The 17,948-nt window shown below is 40.8% G+C and overlaps 1 protein-coding gene across 2 annotated transcripts; it reads left to right on the plus strand.

The window, feature by feature from the left end:
• The first annotated feature begins 2,543 nt into the window (after positions 1–2,543).
• On the plus strand, positions 2,544–15,659 carry LOC117264076 (secretagogin-like). Of its 2 annotated transcripts, XM_033637888.2 has the most exons (11): positions 2,544–2,753; positions 3,951–4,021; positions 8,737–8,832; positions 9,043–9,132; positions 10,036–10,092; positions 11,508–11,585; positions 11,676–11,731; positions 11,906–11,951; positions 12,169–12,228; positions 14,819–14,887; positions 15,056–15,659. In XM_033637888.2, exons 1-11 carry the CDS (start codon positions 2,684–2,686, stop codon positions 15,179–15,181), a joined length of 819 nt encoding a protein of 272 aa, XP_033493779.1. In that variant the 5' UTR covers positions 2,544–2,683; the 3' UTR covers positions 15,182–15,659. The 2 variants fall into 2 exon arrangements, with proteins under 2 accessions (XP_033493779.1, XP_033493780.1); XM_033637889.2 differs by lacking the exon at positions 10,036–10,092 and having other exon boundaries at positions 15,056–15,328.
• The last annotated feature ends 2,289 nt before the right edge of the window (positions 15,660–17,948 follow it).

A 17,948-nucleotide genomic window follows, 5' to 3' on the forward strand; every position in this document is an offset into this window, starting at 1 on the left:
TCATACTACGCTGGTATAATACTGCAAATTGATTTTTTTCCTTCAACAACAAACGCACCATGGTTACGTTTGCCAACACACGCATGTGGATGGGTTTTGGGCAACAAAGGCACATGGTTGGGTTTAGGACAAAAGAACAGGGTTTGGCTTGAAAGTCAGTGGTTGTTGTACCCATTTACTACCCCCTCTGCCCACCCTACTCTGACTTGCGCCGCCTTAACTTTCGTTATTGTTCCACCGTGTCTCCCCTTGACACCGCTGAACATGAGTCATTTAGCCCAAATCTAATGGATATGGTGCTATAGTTTCAATGCACTGTGTCTTTAAATACTCTGTTTAAAAAGAAATTAAAGTACAACTCAGCATCATTCAGCTATCTTGAGTTGCCCAGTGATATGAACATGTACGAGCTGTGAACATGGGAACATTCTCCATAGCTGCCATCCATCCTCCATGATGTGAACACAGTAGAGAGCTCAGTGGGCAGAGACCATAGACTGCACATAAAGGTGGACAATACGCCTCACTTACATCCATCGGACATGAAGCCAAATATTCCTGGATTCGACTGTTGCCATCTTTCGCTCCAACATTTGGAGCCAGAGTCTGTGCTGTGCTAACATGGAGGGGGTGGGGTTTGTGGCTCCTCTGACTGAGTTTTAATTTAACAGTGAAGTTGTTTCCAACAAACTCTAAATCCTGCAATAGAATGCTGTAGTTTTCTCTCCACAGAAGGCATTTTACCTTGTCATCACCTTTATTTTCTTGTTATCACGCCTCAAAATGTTTATATAAACATAACTGTGTGTTGCCTCTGATTCATATTTAAAGGGGTAGTTCGGATTTTTTGAGTGTAGGAGGTATTTATCTGCAGTCATTGAATTGCCTCCAGTAGATGGTGGTCAGTGTATTCCAGTTTTGGAGAAGCAGGTTTAAGTCTGACATGGAAGCTAAGCAATTTACTGCTGTGGTCGGCAACAAAACATATTTTGGCCACTTTAAAAAATCCCACCTAAAAAGATGATTATCAGTTTAAGTTTACGCTTTATTGAGATTGTTTTCACTGCCTTAAGTTACTGTCAGACAGTGATTTCCAGCAGGAAAATGAAGCTGTTATATCTCTCTCCAGACTCCGTTGAGAACACAGTGATTTAACACTGCTGAGCACAGGAGCTGCTGGGCTACTGCTGCCTCACATAATATGTTTTTGGCTATAACTAAAGAATTCCTATGCTGATAATGTAATGTGAATTTCACACAAATGTTAAATAGGATAAAATAATGAAATGATGACATTTCATATCCAAAAAGTCAAAGGTCAGCTTCACAGTGACATTCATAATGTTCTGCATAAAACACTTTTCCGGCCATTACGCAACGTTATATCTCAGGAACAGGAGGGGAGACATTTAGTCAGATACTGAATTGGTGACACTAATCTTCGTATAGATCTGCGTGTGAAGCATCTATGTTTTCACAGACATGGATGTAGACTTAAAGAGGAACTTGACTGCTGTGCGGAGGCATACAACCACAGGGTAGTAATTCTATTTTTTGTGTGTGTGTTATTGTGTGACTTTGGCGTTTAAAGTAGTTAGTTCAGATTCTCCAAAGTCACACAATAGCACAAACTAACTGATAGAGGCAGCTGTAGACCAGCAGCTGTTCAGTGGTCAGTGAGCCCCAAATTATTGTTTTGTCAGTGGAGTCTGGTGGCTTTGAACAGCCATTAGAACAGGCTGCCTGACAGAAAATTAAAGCAGTAAAAATACCCTCAATATAGCACACACAGTTACATCGGTTGCAGATTTTTTTTCAGGTGGCTAAAGTACTTTTTGCTGCTGACCTCTCCACAGCAGTGTATTGCTTAGTTTCTATGTCAAACTCAAGCCTGCTTCTCCAAACTTGGGGTCTGCTGACTGCCAGCTACTGTAGGTAATGCTTTACATTGACTACGGGTAAGTACCTCATACAACCTTACTTCAAAAAATCAAAACTATCGCTTTAACATCAACACTGCTGCTGTAGGCTCACTATAACGCACAGTTTATTACTGCTGCACTTACTGATATGTATCAGTGTAAATATGGAATAATATACCTGTGTGTTTATGGTTCTGTTTATAAAAGAAATGGGGTTTATATCAGAGTTAAATGCACAAACTCTGAGGTTTATATGTACTATGAGAGAAAATATGATTTATCATCAGAGAGACGTGCTGTTGAATCTGCACTGATCTCCATTTAGGATACATGGTGATGGTTTTCATTTTACTGGGAAATAATTTTGTCTTTATTTTTTAAAAATCTGCTCTTTTTAAATATTCAGCTAAATAAGGTGTTTTATTGTTTATATGCCAGTGGACCAATGTGCCTGAAAATTTGACATCAAGCTGTCACATATTTCTGTATTTGTATGTTTATACCAATAAATACTGTTTCACTGTTCACTCTCCTCCCTCCCTCCCTCCCTTTCTCTCTCCTCCTTGGTATATAAGCTGTTGAATCCTTCTTCAGTCTCATTTTGCTGAAGACGCTTGGAGGTGAAATCAGACACATTGTACTCCAGTGGATAACAGATTATCTCTCTCCCTGACACCTCTCTGTGCATCGCTGGAGGTAGTGTTTTCCTTTGTTGTTTTTGTTTTGTCCCCAGCTCGACCCGTGGACTGGTCCTCAGCACCATGGACAGCGCCTTGGACAGCCTGGACGCTGCAGGTTTCCTACAGATCTGGCAACATTTCGATGTAGATGGTAAGAAGAGTTTAGTCACTCTGCTCCAGCATGTAAACTGAGTAGATCTAAATGTGTCACACAATTTAAAAATTGAATGTGGGAGGCTGAGAAAGGGGCAGAGTCTGTGCCAAATATGTGCATATTACCTCTTTTAATCACATGCAAATAGCACAGGAGCACAGTTAAGGGTGCATTGAGAATATCACCTTTTATTTCTCTCATTTGTACAGGTTTAGTGGCCACAAAATGTTGAGTGTTTTTGTACTTCAACAACAGAGTGGTGACTCTTCTTTCGAGTAATAATTCTCCAGCTCTGAGTTCATTTAACTCATGGTGTTAAAAAGTAAAAAAAAAAAAAAAAAATGTTGACATTCACATTACCCCACATTATTAGCATATCCATCCAACTATTTTTATCCACTTATGCGGGACAGCAGGCTAAGCAAAGCGCCCCAGACGTCCCTCTTCTCAGCAACACTTTCCAGCTCCTCCAGGAGGATCCTGATCAACTGCCCAAACCACCTCAATTGACCCCTTTCTATGTGAAGGAGCAGCAGCTCTACTAGCACAGGAGCACCAGCAGATCTCATTCTTTTGGTCAATACCTGAAACTCATGACCATAGGTGATGGTTGGGACGTAGATGGACCAGTAAATCAAAAGTTTTGCCTTCCAGCTCAGTGTGGCTTCTGCAGTAATTGATGTGGGTGCTGCGCTGTGGTGAAGAGGGAGATTAAAATAGCTTCTGTTTTTCAGAAAACTGTTTCCCTGATAAAGGGGAACCAGAACGTTGCAATAAATGTATTTCTTTTGCGAATTTGACAGTGTTGCGGGAGTTTGTCTGCAAGTTTTGTTTCCGCACAGCTCCGCATAAACTAATCAAGAGCAGTAAAGTCCAGAACAATGAATAAACAATGAATGCCAAAAGATTTCTACCTGACTGAATCTGAAATAATCAGTTAAAAACTCAACCATCAGGCTACAGCAGGTCAATACTGTTACAGCCTGTCTGGTTGATGCTTTGCCTTTTTTGTTAGTCAGAGACCAAATAGTTGCTGTAGAATAATGAAAGTTTACATTATTAGTTTATTTTCTATTTTAAAAATATACATATAAATACCATTGACACTAGTAAAAGTGCAACAACTTGTATTTCTTTACATTGTTGTGTGCTGTTGTATCCATTTGGTTTGAAGAGATATCTGCCTGTGTTTAGATAACGGTTACATCGAAGGAAAGGAGCTGGACGCCTTCTTCCAACACATGCTACAAACATTTGGAATGAAGGTAAAGACTGAAAATATGAGTCTGCATTTTCAGTTTGTAATCTTCCTCTGCGTGTTTATCAGATGTTTAAATAAGGCTTCCTTAAGTGGCAAGAAAAGGTGAAAGGAAGTTTTCACACACCTCAACTTTTCCATTTCATCCATTCAGCCTGTAAACCAGTGGTTCCCAACTGGTGGGTTGCGGTCCAAATGTGGGTAGCGGGTCCATTCTGAATGGACTGCAAGTGACTTGTAAATGTGTCAAGTTTGTTAAAAAAATAAATAAATAAATAAATAATATACTTTATTTTGAAGTGCAGTTTCCTGATGTAGAGTGAGTGACTAATAGACAGCTACTAGCCGGAGACAGCAAACTAACTCAACGACATGGCCAAACACAAGTATGATGCTGAATGTATTAAACTGTGTGGACCTGGAACTAATGACTAAGGAGGAATCTGGAACCGGTGGCTGGACCAGGCGGGAACCACTGCTTTAAACCACTCTGTGTTATGTTTCTGTGTGTTTCATCTGTTCAGCTATTGTCTGTCTGTAGAACAATAAGACAGTCATGTAACTTTAATTTTCACATCTATACTGCAACCCAATCACCAGAATAAATGTTGGCATTGTATGTTTCTGCAGACCATGTTTATGTAACATTTGTACACTATTATGAAGCAGGTACATTAATGTTTCTTTACATGTCAATGCTGTGCTTAATGTGCATTTAAATTGTTCATAATTGCTTCATAAATACAAATGTATGTGTCACATGGTCTTTGTTCTTTAGGTTGAAGCTGTACATGTGTTTGTATGACTAAGTCTATAACTTGTATGCTGTTGTAGTTGTTATTGTAAAACCAGAACCACCTTTACAGTTAAATATTACAGTGACCATTTAAAAACTGGTGATGGTGGTGAAAAGACGTTCAGAACTGATCCACAAGTGACAGTATTTTTCACCAACTATTTGAAGACGTTGCTGTTGTAACCTTGTCACATTTAGACCATATTTCACTGGGATTTGCAATATTAACTTTCAACTTGGAAACTGCCAGCAGTGATGTGGGCACTGCACCAGACCATTGTAGTGAAGAGGGAGCTAAGCCAGAAGGCGAAGCTTTCGATTTACTGGTCCATCTATGTCTTAACCCTCACCTATGGTCATGAGCTCTGGGTAGTGACTGAAAGTATGAGATCGAGGATACAAGCAGCCAAAATGAGCTTCCTCCAGGGGGTGGCTAGGCGCAGCCATAGAGATAGGGTTAGGAGCTCAACATCTGGAGGGAGCTCAGAGTAGAGCTGCTGCTCCTTCACGTCAAAAGGGGTCAATTGAAGCAGTTTAAAGCGTTGCTGAGGAGAGGGACGTCTGGGGTGCCTTGCTCAGCCTGCTGCACCCACAACCCGGCCCCGGGTAAGCGGATGAAAATGGATCGAAATTTGAATATGATTATTTAGTAAAGCTCCAACTGACGATTTGGTATTATTTGGACACTGTAGAGGACGACCAATCTCACTATTGGGTTAAGCCCACGTCTCCAAATAGTTGGTGAAAAAACTTTAACTTTTGAACCAGTTCTGAACTTCTTTTCATTGGTGAACATAGACATCTTTTAAACATGTTTTCAATGGAAAAATGTTCGCTGGGTGTGCTTATGTTTAGGCACAAAAAAACACTTAGTTATGGCTAGGATAAGACTATGTTCTTAGCCTGAGTGAGCCTTCAGTCTGACATCGCCTCCATTGAAGGCGATTTACAAAGGGGGGGGAATATGATTTTTCCCTAACCAGTCAGTAGAGATCAACGACTCACCCAGAATCTGACGTCATTAGTATCCATGCCTCGGGGGTGCCGAAAACAAGCGAGCATTGCCCTTTTAAAATGTCTCCGTCGTCGTGCACGCCCAGCTGCATCGCCGTTAAATCCAGTTTAGCAGCTTCCTTAATTTGGTCCTCTATTAACACGAGTAGTGGCGAAATACCTTGATAGCATCGTTAATGTGGTCTGTAGGATCTGTAGCGGTCGCTATTGTTGCTATCCTCACCAGTTACCCACCGGCGCACAGCTTGACATCAGCGTGGTGCTGATTGGCTAATCGCTAGACCCGCCCCTACACCCGGCGTTCATTGGTCCGTCCATCGTTTGGACGAGATAAATCGCAAATTCATTGCAGTATGCCAGACCAGAGATGGAAGCCTACTCAGTTGAGTGGGCGGGGTCTATGGTCTGGAACCAGTCTACAATGTTCTGGTTTAAAATATCTGTTTTTCCATTGCACTATCCCAGCAGGAAATGCAGTGATGACTGACTAAACAATTCTCTAAACACTGACCAACAATACTTAAATACACAAACACCAGAAAAATGTTGGCACTGTACATTTTTGCAAACCACAGATAAATTAAAACTTAATATTTGAACAACACTCTGGTTAATGTGTGGTTAGGTTTTAGCACAAAAACCACTTGGTTATGGTTAGGAAAAGACTGGTCTGGCTTAAAATACCCATTTTTTGTGGCAAAATCCCTGCAGGAAACAGATCAATGTCTCAGCAAAAAACAACCACTCTTTGTGGCTCTATCCCCATCGTTAAAACAAGGATGGCTTACTAAAAACTCCCATGTTTGATGGCAGAAAAGCTGCTGGAAACTCAGTGATAACTTGCTATTAAAAACAACCAGTTTTGTTGTTTGTTGTTCTTGCAGTGGCCTGCAGTTGCAGCTTGGCAGGTGTCACACCATCCACCATCCCCTCCACCTCTAGTTGACAAAGTCAGCTGATGCGTGACTCTATGTCACTTTAGAAATGTTGATATGATTCGTATAAAAAGTACAAATGTAATATATTTATGGTTTGCAGAAATATGCAATGCTAACATTTTCTTCTGGTGACTGAGATGCTAAATTAATGGTTACATTTACATGCATACCAATATTCCAGTATTATTCCAAATATGACAATATTCCGTATTTGATGCAGATCATGTAAACAGCATAATCTGATCAAATATACTGAATTAGGCCTTTTCCCGAATTTAGCATTTTCCTATTAAGACATATGAGATATTCCTGTATTATTTGGGTTCTTAGTTGGAAAAGGTGGTCAAGTTGTGCTTTAAGATCACTGGTGTGACTGTGATTAAGCAACAGCATCTGTCTGAAGAGAGGGTCACCTCTAAAGCTCAGTCTGTTGTCTCAGACTCTCAACATCCCCTCCATGTTGAGTTTCAGATGCTTCCAACAGGGCAGAGGTTTTGTCTCCCTAAATGAAGCACTAAGCGTGACAGATCTTCCTTTGTCCCATCTGCTATCGCTTATCTTAAGCAGCAGTGACTACTAATTGTCCATGATTTACCCCTGACAGTGTGTGATTCTGGATTCTGTGTGTTTGTATTGTATTGTCTGTTTTGTTTTGCTCATGACTACTGTCTGTATCTCACATTGCCCCATGGGGACATTAAAGTTTAACCTTACCTTATACACAGCCCATTTGGAATATACATCTTAATAAGGGTTTGTTGAAAAAAAAAAGTTATTTTCATGCAAAGAAGCAAAATGCACAGCTCCAGCTGTTCCACTTTTCCCTCTTTTGACGTAATTTACAACATGTTAGGGCATGTTAATCAGAGTATGCAGGGCTGCATGTTAACGGGTTCATTCTTATTAGCCATGTAAACAGCTTTGTAGGAATATTGTCTTTCCCACAATAATGGCAAAAACCGGAATAGTTTTTGCATGTAAATGTACTCATTGTGCATTGGTCTCTGGACAATGTTTTATTTCATAAGATTTCAAAGGCACTAAAGTCAGAAAATGTCAAAATGTACACAAGGTGGCTTTAAAAAGAGTTTTTGGTGTGCACCATAGTAGCTAGCATTTCATTTCTAGCGTTTCTACAAACCATCAATGTGTTACCTTTGTACATTTCATACATATTATATCATTCATACATGTGTTTATTTCCCGTAACAGCTTATCCTGTTGGGGGTCGCAGGGGTGCTGGAGCCTATCCCCTCTGATGAGAGGACAGGTCACCAGACTATCGCAGGGTGACACACAGAGACAGACAACTTTGTGTTGTGGTGGATGGACAGTTAACCTAACATGCATGTCTTCGGACTGTGGGATTAAGCTGGAGTACCTGTAGAAAACCCATGCTGCATCCAGGGTTTGAACCCGGAACCCTGTTATTGTGAGGCGACAGTGCTAACCTGTACATAGTGCTAACCTGTACATATTATATCAATGTTTCTAAACTGATGCAGTATTTGAGCTGACTTTGTCCTCTGAAGGTGGAGGGGATGGTGGATGCGTCATCTAGGGGAGACGCCTGCCAAGCTGGATCATTGTTCAAAACCAACAAACAACAAAACCAGCTATTACTGTGTTTCCACCGGTGTTATAGGTTCAGGTGTTTAAGTGTTTTGTAGCAACCTATCTCTGTTTTTCAGCTGAAATGGTGCCATCAGATGGGGTTTTTTAAAGCCCAAACATGATCATTTCCTGACCATAACCAAGTGGGTTTTGTTCTTAAACATAACCACACGTAAAGTGAAACATAAAGTGTCACTGTATCTACTACACACTATACAAATGTATGTATCTATGGTTTGCAGAAATGTAAATACCAATATTAATTCAGGCATTGAGGTTGCAGTGTCAAACTCGGGTTTTAAAGTAGAAAACACTGTCCAAGCGCCGAGGAAATCATCAACGTGTCCATGTTGTTTTCAGAGGGAGGAGATAAATGAGGAGAAAATCAGAAGACTGAGAGAAAGATTCATGTCTGCTTATGACACTGCAGGTGACGGACATCTGCAGATGCAAGAGGTACAATCTCCTTCTGCTCTAAGCTGTCTCTGGATTTTAGAAAAGGCTACATATATTTTCAGCCTGTGATCCTCAGAGATGTCATATCAGGTCATGTCAACAGTCCACAGGATAGACCTTTTACATAAGGCAATACGGTCCTTTAAGCAGCTTCAAAAGATGATGAATGTGATCTTCAGTTACAATGGATATAATCTTTTTTTTCACCAGCTGGCCACTATAATGCTGCCAGAGGAGGAGAACTTCCTGCTTCTCTTCCGCAGAGAGACACCGCTGGACAACAGCGTGGAGTTCATGAGGGTGAGGGTCAAAGGTCAACCAATGAGGGAGGGCAGTGGACGTTCAGTGTTTGAATTAAAGCTGCAGGAGGCAAGATGCTTACTAACATCCAGTGTTGGGCAAGTTACCTGGAAAATGTAGTGAGCTAGGCTGCCAGTTACTCTATATCAAAATATAGTTTCACTACATTGAAGCTATCCCCAGAGAAATGTAGCAAGCTAAGCTATGAGAAAATGGCAAAAGTATCTTGCTACTTGCAAAGCTACTTTTATTTTTTGACTTTATGTCAAATCAGCGTTTTCTCAGTGATCAAAAAAACTGTCAGTAGAACAAATAGGCAGCAAAAATGTTCAGATGAACTGTTTATTATGAGGGGCCAATAAAAACAAGTCAAGAAGCCAATAGCGAAGCAGCGAACAGAATAAACTGAAGGATTAGTATGTGATGTCATGAAGAAGTGCTTCCATTGTCTACATGCCTCGGTGTGTCGCTGGTGTCAGTCACATTACTTATCCTCAGTTTTATTATCCTTGCTTTTATCCAGACCTCCGCAGAAAAAAAGTTTGCTGCACTTCAGAGTTTTTCCTGGGAAAAATAGCTTGTAACCTTTTTGGACGTTACTGCGCCACTCCGTCAGTTTGACTCAGAAAGTAGTGATGTTACTACCATGCTACTGAGAATGTGGTCAAATTAGTAACGTCGCTCCTTGTAGTATTGCTAGTATTTCTACCACTTGTACAGATAAAATATCACGATCTAAGGCAGGCTGTGACAAACTTTGTAACTTTAGTACTGTGCATGAACTTTTTCCAGTTTGGACATTTTAGCACCACCATCAGGACAAACATTATTCTGTTATTAAAGTATAAAAATCATCATTTATTTTCAATGGGTGTTTTTTTTTTCTGAGTCTCGTTTGTGTAGATCTGGAGAAGCTATGACACAGACAGCAGCGGCTTCATCTCAGCCATTGAGCTCAAGGTAACTGCTGAGTTCACATGTGACCTGTGACAGAAAACTAGTTTAATTCATTCTGTGGTCACAAGGATGTTTCCTCCTGGTTCTCAGGCCAGAGAATGATTGATTAGATCACAGTGGAGATCTGGATCTTTGATTTGTGAGGTTTGTATGCCTCTGCGCATGCAATAGCTGCGGCCAGAGGCATTAGAGACCCCGCCCCTCCCCCCCAACGGCACCCCCACCCCCCCTTGAAGGTCAAGTTAATTTTATTTAATTTCATTTTCTACATAGCCCCAGATCACAACAGACACACGCAGGCATCGTCACGTAAATAACATATTCCAGCACTTAAATAGGCCATAGCACAATACAGCAGCATGTCAAGTGGGCCAAACCCGCTCTTGCCGCCCCCCTGCACACCATGACAAAGTGCCGCCCTGAGCAAATGCTCATTCAGCCCATATCAGGATCCGCTACTGTTTTCAGGTTATCCGTCCATATGTACGTGCGTACATTCATCCCATGCTTGTGAGCGCAATATGTTAAGAACGGCTCAAGAAACTTCAAATTCACCACGCATGTCAAGGGTCAAGGTTACTGTTACCTTTCCTGTCTCACTTTTGTGAGCATGATATTTCAAGAACACCCGAAGGAATTTCCTCAAAATTGCACAAACGTTCACTTGGACTGAAGAATGACCTGTTTAGATTTTGATGGTCAAGGGTCAAAGGTCGAGGTCAGCGTGACCTCGCATCCATTTCATTCTTGTGAACACAATATCTCAAGAATACCTGTTGAGGGAATTTCTTCAAATTTGGCACAAAAAATAAACTAAAAAATCAACTGATTAGAATTTGGGGGTTAAAGGTCAAGGTCAGTGTGAACTCTCAACACATGGTTTTGGCCATAACTCAAGAATTCATATGGTAATTATGACAGTACTTTGCACAATGTCTCATAGTATAAAATGATGAAGTGATGATTTTATATCCAAAAGGTCAAAGGTCAGCTTCACCGTGACATCATAATATTTGCCATAAAACACTTTTATGACCATCACACAATGTCATATCTCAGGAACAGAATTCGGAGATCTTCTGTGTGTCAAGCATCCACAGACATGGATGTAAGAGAAACTTGTCCAGTGCACAAGGCATACAACTGCAGGACAGTAATTCTAACAGTTGTAATCAGTTTTCTATTTATAGTCAAGAAGTCAATGTTACATAAAATTTGAATGAATGATGTAGGAAAAAGAGATGACTGGTTGCTCTGTATAATCAAAAGCAGATCAAAATGTCAGGTGCTCTAGGTCTACAGTGCCAACAGTTTCTTCTAGGGAATGGCCTGGAGCCACCCCCTGCTCTGCCCCTGGATGGAGCATTGGCCTGGAACATTTTTCTTGCATATGAGTTGTGTGTTTTTTGTCCCTTCAGGGCTTCCTCCGGGACCTTTTCTGCCAGCACAGGAGGTCCATCACCCCTGAAAAACTGGAGGAGTACACTGACACCATGGTAACAGTTACACTGTTCAGATATCAGTAGTGCTGAGACATCCTGTCATTGATAGCCTAACTTCATTCTGTTCATTTTTTTCTCCTTCAGATGAAGATGTTTGACAAAAACAGAGACGGCAGACTGGACTTAAATGACCTGGCCAGGTACTGTTGATTTGTGTCATATGACTAAAAGGAGGATCAGGAAATTTTCAAAAGAAATTGAATGATAACTGTTCTTCTCTATAACTGTTCTGTTTTAACCAGAAAAAACACAACATATTATATCATTTTAAGCAGTTTAAAATCTCTTACAATGACACTGTTTCTTGTCTCAAGAATCTTGGCCCTGAAAGAAAACTTCTTACTGAAGTTTAAGATGGACGTAAGTTTACAGAGTTTATTGAGAAGTCTTTCGATTTTATATGTGAAATTTTAGCTGAATTTCTGCTCACAATCCCCTTCCTTTCACATCAGTCTTCCTCTTTAAAATGATTCTGTTTCAGCAGTTGCTTGTTAACAGTCCAAATGTTTTGTGTGAATATTTAATGCTATTCTTTTACTCACTGTTTCATTATGCTACTTGTTGTATTTGGTGTCAGGCTTGCAGTCAGGAAGACAGGAAGAGAGACTTTGAGAAGATTTTTGCTCACTATGATGTTGTAAGTTTGAATTTAGATTTTTGTTTGTTGTTTTCTGTCTGTGCAGATAGAGCAGGCAGGTTGTTACACAAGGGTAAATGGACTGCACTTGTAAAACACCTTTCTGGTCTTCCAACCCCTCTTTACAATATGAGTCACATTCACACACTGGTGGCTGAGGCTACCATACAAGGTGCCACCTACTACTCAGTTTTTGTAACACACTCACACACTGATAGAATAGTCATCTGGAGCAATTTGGGGTTCAGTATTTATCTCAAGGATACTACGACATGCTGACTGGAGAAGCCAGGGATTGAACTGCCAATCTTCCTGTTAGTGGACAAACCGCTCTACCTTCTGAGCCACAGCCGTACCACATACATGTCCTGTCAAATAACACTTGAAAATGAGCTTTATAATTATGTGTTAGTACTAAATACTGATTAAATGGCAACATATTTAGATTTTTAGTTAAAGCTGGTGTAGGCAGAAGTCAGGGAAAAAAACAGCACAATTTGAAAATACACCCTCCTCCTGCCACTCTCCCCTCTCTGTCCTAAGCCCCTTCCACCAGACGACCACAGGCATATGCTTCATACAGTAACCCAGTGTTTTCCATACATTGATTTATTTAATCTTATTTCATTGCAGAGCTCTATCTGTTTATCAGACCAGAAACAAGACAAGAATTAGCTAGGGCTGGGCCTGGGGTTTGCAGTGGCTGGATTTGGGTTGCTGCAGCCATTGACTGGGGGTTCGTCTCCAGAGCTGCTTCCTGCTCTGCTCCCAGGGAGGTGGTCTATACTGGCGGGGAGAGAGGCAGTGGACAGACTGTGATTTGAGGCTCTAGATAACAGCAGCTACATCAATATAAACATGATTCGGCACTCGTGAGCCTTTGGCTGCAGTTAGCAGAAGGCTAATCTATTACCCAACATTTTCTCTCCATGTCTGAAAGGCTTCGTTGATAATGACGCATGTTTTATTTTGTTTATTATCAGACTCTGTTTTAGAGTCTTTTTGATCAGTCCATTTTCCTTTTTTGGGTTGCTTTGCAGTGTGGACAGTCGTTGACACTGCAATAGAAAAATAATTTTTCTGGGGCGTCGGTGGCTTAGTGGTAGAGCAGGCGCCCCATGTACAAGGCTGTTGCCGCAGCGGCCCGGGCTCAAGTCCAGCTTGTGGCCCTTTGCTGCATGTCATCCCCTCTCTCTCTCTCCCCCTTTCACACTTAAAGTGATAGTTCAGGTTTTTGGAAATGAAGTTGTGTGAAACGCTGACCATCTGTAGCTCTGATGTGACGGTGTCACTACTCTCAACGAGCCTCCTGCTCTGAGAAATCGCCCGTAGCTTACCGGAGAAAAAGTAGTTCTGAAGATGTACGGGGGACACGTAACCAAAAGGTTTTAAGCTACAAAAAAGTATGCATGTGTTTTGTTAGACTATTTCAATAATTTTAAAACATCCTCGCATTACGTCAGACCTTGCTATCAATTGGGACTATTTTCTGGCCAGTATCACTCCGCCGTGCTGGCCCGCAAGACAGCACGGCAACAGAAATCAATACGACAGTTCATCACCACGCCGTGCAGGTGCGCAGGATAGCAACAGCTAACGCAAACTTCATCGGCTGTTTCCAACAGAGAACCAGTAGACTATTATTAGTGAGGAAAAAGATGTACTAGCCCTATATATACCTACTACAGCGCAAACACCGGCTCAGGCTCACGACACACCCTCGTCAGCCACTGTAGGTAAACAGAGGAATACCAAAATGGTGCGAACAGCTGTGGGAATAAAAACATCGCCAGCTCCCAATTCCATCGGTTTCCTGTTACAGATGTAACCCGTAGGCAACTACGGGCATACTGGCCAGAAAATAGTCCCAATTGATAGCAAGGTCTGACGTAATGCGGGGATGTTTTAAAATTATTGAAATAGTCTAACAAAACACATGCATACTTTTTTGTAGCTTAAAACCTTTTGGTTACGTGTCCCCCGTACATCTTCAGAACTACTTTTTCTCCGGTAAGCTACGGGCGATTTCTCAGAGCAGGAGGCTCGTTGAGAGTAGTGACACCGTCACATCAGTGCTACAGATGGTCAGCGTTTCACACAACTTCATGTCCAAAAACCTGAACTATCACTTTAACTGTCCTGTCCATTGAAGGCAAAAAAAAAAGAAAAATAATGTTTCTGCAGTATTCTTCACCATTGAATCAGATTTTCGCCATCTGAGGGGATGTGAACGCACTTCTGCATTTGTAGAACAGCCAAAAGGAATGCTGTCTCTCTGAAATTACCTGTAATTGGACAAAGTCTCCCGTCACAGTTTAGATTTTCTAAAGCCTGAAAACAGAGCCAAGAGGAGGTGCTGAAGTCTAGTTTTCTCTCTCAGTCCTATTGAATTACAATATGCTAAATGGTTATGATGGAATTTTTGGACAATGGCATCAAAATAAAATTGCCTATCCCAGCTTTAGTTAATGAGCTGTGTTTCAGATGCGTTTCCAGCTGTCACTTGTTAACTGAATTAGGTAAAGACACAAAGAAGAGTCTGAATAGTTTTCATACAGGTTATTCATTGTGTGTGTGTGTGTGTGTGTAGAGTAAGACAGGTGCATTGGAGGGCCCTGAAGTGGATGGATTTGTGAAGGACATGATGGAGCTGGTGAAGGTAGAAAAAAGTTTTACCCACCCATCATATAACTGCTGTTTACCTGCTATAAAGAGCTGACACAGGCTGTTGACGATCACATTTCAGTCAGTGTCATTTGATATTTTTACCCATGAGGACTCTTTGTCCTTTGACCTCTCTCTTCCACACCCCGACCCTCTCCTGCAGCCCAGCATCAGCGGCACAGACCTGGACAAGTTCAGGAAAGCCCTGATGGGTCACTGCGACATCAATGGAGATGGCAAGATCCAGAAGAATGAGCTGGCTCTCTGCCTCGGCCTCAAACTCATCTAATGGGCCATCACAGCATTTACACTCTTTCCTCCATCAGTAATCATTTTCAGCCTCCTCTCTTCCATCATTTAAACGTCTCCTTTCTTCATTCTTTCAGTTTTAATGTGAATCTTTTACTTTTTCCTCTCACCTGACTCAGTTTTTCTCCCGTCCTGGTTTATGAAAGTGTATCTCCTCCCTTACTGGCTCTCAGTTTGGCTTTAAAAGGCCAATGTAGCTACATATACTAGGCTCATTGATATAGCACAGTTTATTTATATTATTTCATAGTTTTTTCTGTAATAATATTCCTAGCATAAGTAGAAATTGTGTGCATTAAATGTGTATTTATGCCACCATGATTTCAAAAAGTTCTGCTGTTTTCATGACTTCATGGCATGCTGCTTCTTTGTAATGTGTTAACAATTAGACAGTGCTTGCATGATATTATTGTGAAACCAGTAACATGAATGATGATTAATAAAATCTATTCTATATCTATAAACCTTTGTCAGCTGTGTCTTTCTTCTCTGAATCAATAAACCCTCAATGAAAATAAATTGATTCACACTAGGATATTTTTTGGAACTTTAATGCAAATAAATTGCCAGAGTGAATACAAAAGCATCAAAATTGGGGATGCACCGATTTATTGGCCACACATCAGTATCAGACGATATTCTCCTTCTTGACTGCCATCGGTCTATCAGCAAATAAGATGACATTCACCGATGGCAGTGGCTGATGTTTTTCTGTTGTGTCACATCAGTTGTGTGCAGGCTAAAAAGCAGGGCTCAGGACAAACGGCATCCCATTGTCCCTGGGACAATAGAAAACTTGTTTGTCATCTTTGGGGCAAGAAGACAGTAAACTCATTCCACACTCTGTGGTGTCCTTGATAATGCTATATTGTGAACAACAAGTCTGTGTTGACACCAGCAGAAGGAGAGCCAGTTAACGTTAGCTGTTAGCAGCCGGTGGCTGGCTCTAACTGCTGACAGAGGTTATACTGAGATATGATTATGCATTCATGATTCCATTCAGTAAACATGAGTATTGGGCGAAGGTAAATTACAACATTCTCATGATTGTTCAAATGTAATCTTATAAAATTTGATATATAAACAGCCAAATTGTAATTTGAAACATTGGTATCGGCCCAGAATTTCACATTTAGTGCATCCCCAATCAAAATAGAGCTTGTTTATCAAAAAAGGTGCCAGGAGAAGATCCTCTGGACCCCCTGACAGAGATAGGGGCTGAGCCCTGAATGCCCTCAAATCCTAAAAACGCCCCTGCTGCATCCACCCGTCCTGTGCAGAACTGCAGCAATTCGCCCCTGGCCTCCTGTCATTTTCTCAAAAGCGGCCTCCAGGCAAAGCAAGTTGAGTATCCCTGATCAAAAGACTGATTATATGCTTTAAAAAACATCAGCAGTAAAGTAAGCATGTAATGGTTCCTAGACTTGACTGACTAACAAGTCCCACAACAGCTCTCAACATCAGTGAAAAAGCACAATATGTTTAGCAGCTCAACTGTGTCTAAATTACTCACTAATGTAAAAATATAACATACAGCAACATTTTTAAATACACTGTAAAATCTGATATGTTGCTATTACTTTTAAAAAAAAATCTAGGAAACCTAATAGTTATGTTTACTTATAATATTGTTTATAATATTTTTATAGTATTTTTTTTTATAGCATTTTAACTGGGACAAATCGTAGGTCAGATATCACTGCGATTCTCACCTTCCTCCATCGGTTGCCAGTTAACTTCGGAAGTGATTATATGATTTTTTTTAATAAGTTTTAATGCTGGTTTCGCTCTAGTTATATAGCTGAGCTTCTGACTACCCATGCTCCCAGCCGTGACCTGAGATCCTCTAGCCTGACCTCACTAGTTGTCCCTAGATCAAGGCTGGCAACTAAAGGCGACTGGGCTTTTGCCATTGACGCCCTGAGGCTCTGGAATTCTCTGCCTGAGGGGATTAGGCTGGTTTGTGCATTATCAGTTTTTAAATCATTGCTCGAAACATATTTTTATAGGAGGGCTTTCCCTTTTAGTGTCTGATTAGTACTTTTGTGATTTGTAACTAGGTTTTTTTTTGCCTCTGTACTCACAGTTTTCCTCAGCTCTTCACAATTTTTTGACAAATTGTATTGTTTCGTTGCCTCATTTTTATGTACTTTGTTAGGCACTTCATAACCTTGTTGAGATAAGTGCTATATAAATAAATATGCAGCCACTGCAGCAAGCACACAGTGCCTGTACATGTGACTCCCCCTCCACCTGCTGAGCTGTTGAACACCTCTACTTTGCACTTTTTTAGTTCACATCTGTGAGAATTTATTTTATTTTTTTTAATATGGTGGACAACATTACATGAAGAGCAGGAACTGATATCTGCAACTTTGTAATGTTTAAAGTTTAATATATTTCATTTCAAAGTGTTCTTTAAAGAGCTAAACTGGGGAGCAACAGTTTTCTTTTTCTACTTTCTAGTTCTGTTGTAATCTCAGTTGTATTTGGGTTGAGGCTGAAATCTCAAAATCTGATAAATAAAACCAAAACTACTTCAGTTTTAACTCTTGTTGCTGCCAGGTAAGTTTTTATTTGGTTGATTTGACCTCTGAAGCAGATCCACAACCTGAATGGTTCTCTGCTGCCAGAAGTGAAATGTGTGAAGTTAGCTGAAGTGCAAACACCTGCCCAGGTCTTAGACTCACCTGACATCCCAACCTGATTCCAATTACTTCATCTGATGTGATTGGTCGACTCAGACA

This window comes from Epinephelus lanceolatus, chromosome 16 (assembly GCF_041903045.1).
Source record: "Epinephelus lanceolatus isolate andai-2023 chromosome 16, ASM4190304v1, whole genome shotgun sequence".
Classification (NCBI taxonomy): Eukaryota; Metazoa; Chordata; class Actinopteri; order Perciformes; family Serranidae; genus Epinephelus; species Epinephelus lanceolatus.

What these genes read in the sequence shown, in the direction of transcription:
- LOC117264076 (XM_033637888.2), top strand. Translation starts at nt 2,684, where the DNA reads ATGGACAGCGCCTTGGACAGCCTGGACGCTGCAGGTTTCCTACAGATC. An exon ending in GACTTAAATGACCTGGCCAG is followed by an intron (nt 11,732 to 11,905) that starts GTACTGTTGATT and finishes TCTTGTCTCAAG; the next exon opens with AATCTTGGCCCTGAAAGAAA. An exon ending in ACATGATGGAGCTGGTGAAG is followed by an intron (nt 14,888 to 15,055) that starts GTAGAAAAAAGT and finishes CCTCTCCTGCAG; the next exon opens with CCCAGCATCAGCGGCACAGA.